General features: G+C 42.6%; 1 protein-coding gene across 1 annotated transcript in view; it reads left to right on the top strand.

Moving 5' to 3' along the window:
* Window positions 1–337: 337 nt before the first annotated feature.
* LOC137876284 (glucocorticoid receptor-like) overlaps window positions 338–7,746 on the top strand; it is a 59,528-nt gene continuing 52,119 nt past the window's right edge. Inside the window, exons 1-2 of the mRNA XM_068715727.1 lie at window positions 338–893; window positions 2,832–4,053. Of these exons, the coding sequence (XP_068571828.1) occupies window positions 2,834–4,053 (1,220 nt within the window). The 5' untranslated portion in view covers window positions 338–893; window positions 2,832–2,833. The remainder of the gene's footprint in view (window positions 894–2,831; window positions 4,054–7,746) is intronic.

The following is a 7,746-nucleotide window of genomic DNA, read 5'->3' as shown; positions in this document are numbered from 1 at the left end:
TCCATAGATATACAGAAGGTGGCAGAAAGCAGAGCTGTTTCTGCTTTAAAATAAAAGCAAAAAAAAAAATGCTCGTCTTAAAAAACATAACTGAATAAAAAAACTAAATCATGCCGTGTATTGTGCCCAAACTGGCCATTATGGTCAAACATCTACTTTAAAATACCTTCCGACGTAATTTCTTTTCATATATTCAAACCATGTAACGTTAATCGACGATGGCGCCAACAAAGGCTTTTATTCTGAAAGGACAAGGCAGAAGCGAGCAGCTTGTTTCACTGAGCTTGACACCGTTTCACTAACTGTCCGCCCTGCCCTGCCTGAGTTTTCAGTTGAGTACGCCAGGGCAGCACGGCTGTATTATATAACTTTGATGTACTCACGGGTTTAATGGCGCAAGAGGAGAATTGCGCGGCGCAGATCTGTGGAATCACTGCGGAATTACCCTGAAATCACGAGCGAGTAAGCGATCGATCACTTTTTTTTTTTTTTTTCTCATACCGGCGACGTGCGTCAAAAGTTATCGACAGATCGGCCAAGCAGACGCGCGCACACGGTGGATCTCGACTGCGCCAGCCAGGTCAGCGACGCTGTTGACTTTAGTTCTAAAATAGTTGATATTGCGGACGATGTTATCCTGCCGCACGGGGAGAGAGGCGGTGACAAACCCAGCTGACATTTCACCGCGCAACATTGCTGCAAGGACCGGGTTTTAATCGAGAGCTTTCACTGTGTGTGTGTGTCTGTGTGTGTGTGTGTGTGTGTGTGTGTGTGTGTGTGTGTGTGTGTGTGTGTGTGTGTGTGTGTGTGGACGTCGCGTTATTTCTCATATGTTTCCCAACTTGGGCTGACGGGAGATGACCTAACTGGAGGAGCGCATCCTCTCATTACAGGTACGATCTGCTTATACTGCAACAACCACTTGTTTGTATCGCTGGAGAATTATCGAGGGAGGCAAACGCTTGGTTGTCCCCCCGCCCCCGGAGGTAGGCCGACGAGGAGCGTCCCCGGTGCTGCGTGGTGTGCGCACTGACAACCCTGCATCGTGCGCCCCGCTGACAGATTCCCTAACCAGCGCTCGGAGCAACCGTCTTATTTTTGTATAAGAAAAGAAAAGAAAAACGTTTGCACAAACGTCAGATTATCTCCGGTCGTAGGCATGTGATCGGTGCAATTTCCCATCGCAGCCAACAGGTTGCACTAATGCTGTAATGATGTGTTGTGCTGTTTGGTGGGAAAAGTACAGTAGCCTATGGCAAGTCAGGAAACTCCAAACTTCAGGGGACTTTGATACACCAACGATCTTAATTAACTTCTCTAAAAAAACACCAGCAATCACAATTAGGAAAGATTGTGTGTCCCAGCCTGAATGCAGTACTGACATTAAAATGCATTAACAGTGTATAAAACCTGTGACCAAAACAATTTCATTTTCCACCAGGGAGTTTTAAAGAAATAACAAATAATTCCTAATTTTTGCAGGAAGCTCTTCGAGAGCCACCCATGGGTCCTTGAACCTCACGTGTAACACAGAGCAGCAGCTATGTGCTGTAAACCGCTGCCCGTATAGCACCATATATCTTATATGTGCTGCAGGCTATGGACTCGTGTCTTTTTCGACCGCTGCTTCAAGCCACAAGCATATTACAGAGCCAAATAACAGGAAATGGCCCAGTCGTCTTTACCAATGCGTTAATTCGAGGTAACTTTTTTTTTTTTATGTGGCGTTTATTGCATATAAAGTAGACGAAGTTCAGAATGATCTGAGCGATGTAGGTCCTGTTTTTAAATATTTAGTCAGAGGCACTGACTTTGAAACGGAGCATTTGTCGCAGGTGACAGTTTGCCAACGTTTTTTTTAACGTTTTTTAATTTTAACAATTGGGATTAAAATTAGTGAGCCGCAGTATGAACAGCATAGAGCTTTTTCTTTGCACAGGTTGATGCCACATGGTTTTGCTTGTATTCATTTGATTGTGTTATAGTTTTATTTACATTTCTTATTTTGTAAATTGAGTTTTGACTTGAGTTGGTAATTTGCGCTCTGTTGCAAATGGAGATAGACAGTTATTGGTGACTGCTGCGAATGCCCAGAGACCCTTAGTGCGTTACTCTCCTTCGACAGATGTGTGTTGTTACACACATGCTCGGCTGTATCTGGGATTGTCAGTGGCACTGGCTGTTACACAACTTATGCCTGAGCGTTGCTTGCGCTTCTTGACGCTTGAGTTGAGTGGAGGGCACAGTTCAAAGAAATAACATCAACATTATAGTCAGTTATGTTATGTAATGGCTTTTTTTCTCCCTGTGCTGATTTTTTTCTCAGCCTGGTTTGTGCCATTTGTGCCTCTGTCATATCTCTCCAGTGTGGGTGTGAGAGGAGGATATCGCGGTTACATACGACTGCTGTCATTTCTGGAAAATAATAAATAAATAAGAGAATGGTGTAGGCAGAGGCATCATAATAATATATATGGACCTTGCACCATTAGTGCTTTTAAACTGCACCATAATACAATTTTATTGCAGATGTTTCAAGACAGCTATCACTGTGAATGATCTATGATATATATATATATATATATATATATATATATATATATATATATATATATATATATATATATATATATATATATAAAAACTCCACTGTGTATGTATCATCTTAACCAGCATCAGCTCTTTTTTTTTTTAATAGCTTAATCTTGTTTCTTTTCTCTCTCTCCCTGTGTGTGTGTGTGTGTGTGTGTGTGTGTGTGTGTGTGTGTGTGTGTGTGTGTGTGTGTGTTGTGCACTCTTTGACTCACCCTCACTGTCCTGTCGGGATAAAGAAATGGATCAGGGTGGACTGAAGCGCAACGGTAATCGAGACGACAGTCTGACATTTGGAGAGACAGGAGGCGGAGAATGCAGAGATACAGGTGACACAGCTGGTTCACTGCTCCAGTCTGCAACGCACCCGCCTGGCCAGGGGTCCCTGCCCCAGCCCACAGTGGCCCGAAATGGAGGGTGTGGAACCAAAGACCAGGGGGAGCTTGGAGGCCTCTTTGACTCCCCTCAGCATCATGTTCTGTTTGAGGGGTCAGACATGAAGGAGGGTAAAATCATTAGAATGCCAAAACAACACCAGGATATTGGCGGATTCAACATGGAGGGCGACTTGCCGTTGCTGAAACCGGATCTGGACCAGAGGGCCACCTCTGTCATAAGCGCCTCAGTCTCCTCCATCCTGGGCAACCTCCCTCTGCCAGACCTTTTCCCCCAGCACATCAAGCAGGAGGCTAATTTGTCTCCGGATAAAGACGACCCGGAAACTTACAGCGGACACACAGGTCCCTGTGATTTGGATGGCAACAGCAGTCGCCAAATGGAGGATATCGAAATTTGGCAAGACCTGGACCTTCCTACTTCCCTGCCAGAAATCAGCGATTTTGATTTGGATTCAGAAGTGGCACACTTGGATAACATCCTACATGACAGCAGGGGTGGTGGTGGCGGTGGTGCTGTCAGCGGCTTGCTAAAGGAAACAAAGCCTGTCATGGGTAACGGAGTGAACTGTACCAGTGTGAATGGCTCGGATCAGCAGCACCAGCCCATACACCATCAGCACCACCTTCTCCAGCAGCATCAGCTTCACCATCAACAGCAGCCTGCAACACTTCTCTCCAGCGTTATGATCAAGGAAGAGAAGGATCCGGACGACTCTTTCATCCACATCCGTACTCCTGGTGTTGTCAAACAGGAGAAGCAGGACAGCGCTGGTTTCTGCCAGGCGCCGTGTCTCCAGAGCAGCATGAGCTCTCACCATGGAGGTGGCACCATGCCCTCATCTATGAGCGTAGGAGCAGGATCTAGCTACCACTACAGAGCCAACCCGTCCTCCGCAGTGGGCCTACAAGACCAGGATCTTTTTGGCTTGTACTCAAACCTGCCTCTGGTGGGGGAGAGCTGGGCCAGGGGGAACCGGTTTGGAGAGTCATCCGGGTTACAGAGGGGCGACGATGGGCTCCCCTCTGCTGCAGCCCTGTCCTCTTTTTCTGTCGGCTTCTCCAGGTAGGTCTCATGGAATTACTTTGCTTTCTTTCACGCAATGCTTGACTTTGTATTTGCTGTGCTTTTGTAAATGTTAAAATATGTGCACATTTTAGTGTACATTTTAGTAAAGGGTTATTCATACTCTACGGCAGTCTTAGCTGTGATACGTTTCTCAGAGTAGAAACTGTGATCTAGACACTTTTTTTTTTTGGACATCTTTGCCTCAGGACCACAACCAGATTAAAAGTTATTTATATACCATTGTGACTCTTTATGTTTACAATAAATGCAGTCAGAATTACCTGGGCAGAACAGGGCTGTGATTTGGTCTCCCGCAGCCACAGAACATATCTGGTCTCTATTGATGCTCCTGAATTCCAATAAAGCTCAGAGTGATGTATCAGGGCACTTCAGTTCCCTGTGGGACACCTTGCATTTGATAAAAGAAAGCAGTCGGTGCGTTTCACAGCGGTCATGCCCAAGTCTGTGTGATTCAAGCACAAAAGAAACATCCCCTCAATAAGCCCCCAAAAAGATTACTCGCAGGTGTTGCTGTATGTTTGTCCGTGACTTTTTTTCTTGTGTGAGGGAAGTGCTAGCACCCCTGGGTCGGAAAGCATCTTATCGCCTCCAATAGGCAGACACAGCAGGACGCATATTTCTCCAATTTCTCCACATCACATCACATTTTAGGAATGCCATGACAAATGTAATATAGGAATACTTTCTCCTGTATTTACACAAATATTGTCAGAGAAGGCAGATGAGGTGATACATTAGTTGCTAGGTTGGAAAGAGACAGTAGTGGAAAGAAATAGTTAAATAAGGAAGGGAATGTAACTAGTTGAGTTGCTGATAGTCACCCTGATGACAGTGTATACATATTTCTAATCTTGTGTGTTTGGTTATTGAAGTAACCCAGGGCACTTTCTCTTTTGTGGTTGCTGGCAATCAGATGTTCAATCAATATTATTCTGGGCACAGTTGTGAAGTTGTTCCCATATACAGTATCTCGCCATAATTTGTCCTTGCTCCGCCCTCTGGTATTTTTCCAAAACTTGTGTTGTAACACGGTGCTCGTTATAACGATATCACAGTTACGTAACTGTGTTATTCCTACAGGAAATGATTCATTGAGAAAACATGATGTGTCCATTTCTGGGGATGCAGTGTGGTCGTGTTTAATGTGAGGGAAATGAGTTCTGTGAGAAAGTCATAGACGTGCAGCACAGTGAGAATGACGAGTGTCACGGTGGACACGCCTCGCTTCACCTCGGATATGGCTGAGAGTAGAACTCTAAAGGAGTGTTTTGATTAATGAAGACTAAGCTTTGTAGAAATGCAAAGATGGCCTTCTAATGAGCTGCTGTATTAATCACTTTATGGAGTGTTTTTTTTTTGTTTTTTTTTATAACTTTATAATTCATTGAAACAACAAAGTGTTGTTTTTAAAAACAAATTTCGGTTGCACTACAAATCTGTGCCACAGTGCTGCCTTTTCAGCGGCACTGCTTTCTGGTATGTTGATGCTTGTTGCGCCAGCATGGTGTGTGCTTCCATGCTGTGTGCCGGTGATGCAGGGCACCAACACTCTGTAAGGTCTTAAAAAAACCAACCACATTACAGTATAAACAAATGGCAAAAACAAACTACTAAACGACTTACCAATGGACCATAATTTGAGAAAAGAGAATATTTAATTAGTTTAGCAGTTATTAAATATTCTCTTTTCTCAAATTATCATGTTCTCTGAAATGATCATGCTGCACAAATTATCACAATGATCCAACATATCCCACTAAATAACACTTTGAGTAATTTAGATTGTATTTCATTTTTAAGTGGAATAAGGCTAATGATTGCGGATTGATCGTCTTACATTGAATAAGTAATTTAAAGACTAATTGTTTCAGCTCTGCATGAAACCGAGTGTTTGTATGTTAAATGCACACTGTGAGGTTTACTGTAGACACAGTACTGTTGCGTGACGGTGCCTCTAAGCACATTGTGTAATATTCTTATGCATATGGCTACTTAATGCACAGGAGCTGTTGACAACACAACATAACTAATTATAGCATCAGGATACACTGCCGTATTTGATACACTGTACATTATAAGCTGACAGAGGTAAACCTCAAAGTAGGAATGAAAACAGGACAATGGTATCCACATGTGTTAGCGTAGCAGCTGACTCCATGTACTGTATATCATGGAGCCCACCTTGCCGCTCTATGGGAATTTTCAGCACAGTTGGAACACAATTTGGCTCATTCATGTTGCTTGTTCAAACCTTCTTGTTGTGTAACTGATAATCAGATGGACAAATGTTTTTGCTTCATGCCCAGAGTGAAATAAGGCCTTGAAACATTGTTTGAAACCAATTGTTTAAGATACATTTAAGTAGCATGATACTTCTTCCATTAGGTATGTTATATATGTTTTACTTGGGCTTCATTTACTTTCTTTACATGCAGCAGCTAACGCTTAACTGTACAGTACATACATTTCTGTACATCACGCCTATTCATTTTTTCATCTTAAAATATGTGAGTCATACTGACGCATACTAAGGGTTAAAGAGTTAATTCAAACGTGTGTGTGTGTGTGTGTGTGTGTGTGTGTGTGTGTGTGTGTGTGTGTGTGTGTGTGTGTGTGTGTGTGTGTGTGTGTGTGTGTGTGTGTGTGTGTGTGTGTGTGGAAGGCCACGTGTACATATCTGCTCTGGTGTGCTCCTCCCTCTCTTTGCTTAAACGGTCACTCGGTCGCATTTTTGTCCTCACCTACTCACCCCTGATGGCCCCTCAGAGCTCTTCCTATTTCACACAGGCATAAAAAAACCTGTAAACAGAAGATGACATTCAAACACACACGCACACACTCTTATGTTAGAAGTGTGCTGCAGATTCTGGATGTCAAAGGAGGCACTCACCCACACATGTAAGCATCTTTTTAAAAACTTTTTGTGCTTTTGTTTGTTTGTCAGTTATTTTGGCCTATCTGGGTTATGGAAGGGTCTATCGTCTTTGACTTAGAACTATGCAATTTTACATCATTTTAGATCATTATCATCACAATAGATGACTCCTGAAAAGCTTAAAGACAAAACATGACAGAACTATATTTAAATTATTATTTTATTATTTTACCCATAACACAGCCTCAATTGAACATTTAATTTCCCAGAAATGGTTTCCCTGTGAAATCATATTCTCGAAGAATATTCCAGAAAACTTGTTATAATTATTCACAAATAAAAAAAGTTCACAAATTATTTTACAAAAAGGATCTTGCTAATGATAATAATAATAACAATAACAACTATTGTTGTGTTATTGATTGGCTACGTGAAAAACACAGTGAATTAATAGAAAATTAACATTTATAACACAGGCAGTGACGGTGTTTTTTAACTTATTTCCTAACTTTCTAGCTTTTTAGCACTCAGTGTGATAAACATTGTTTTATCAGTGCTTATCATCACACAGTTCAGACCCGGCATTCCAACACAATACCACCTTCTTTGAGCTGAAACTGACTTAAATATATGCAAATATCTGCAGTCAACAGCTCGCACAGACGGCTCACAGCCTGAGACATGTGGCCTTCGTTGATGGAAGCCTCGGAACAAAGTGGACGGTCTATTCACAGTTTTGGGGACAGATCCAAGTGGCCAATAAAAGGGAGACATCATGCAGCAAAAACGTAAAC

The sequence above is a fragment of the Cebidichthys violaceus genome, unplaced genomic scaffold (assembly GCF_023349555.1).
Source record: "Cebidichthys violaceus isolate CVI_PGR_0920_01 unplaced genomic scaffold, fCebVio1.0.p SCAF_20, whole genome shotgun sequence".
NCBI lineage: Eukaryota > Metazoa > Chordata > Actinopteri > Perciformes > Stichaeidae > Cebidichthys > Cebidichthys violaceus.
This window is presented reverse-complemented; position numbering and strand designations above follow the sequence as displayed.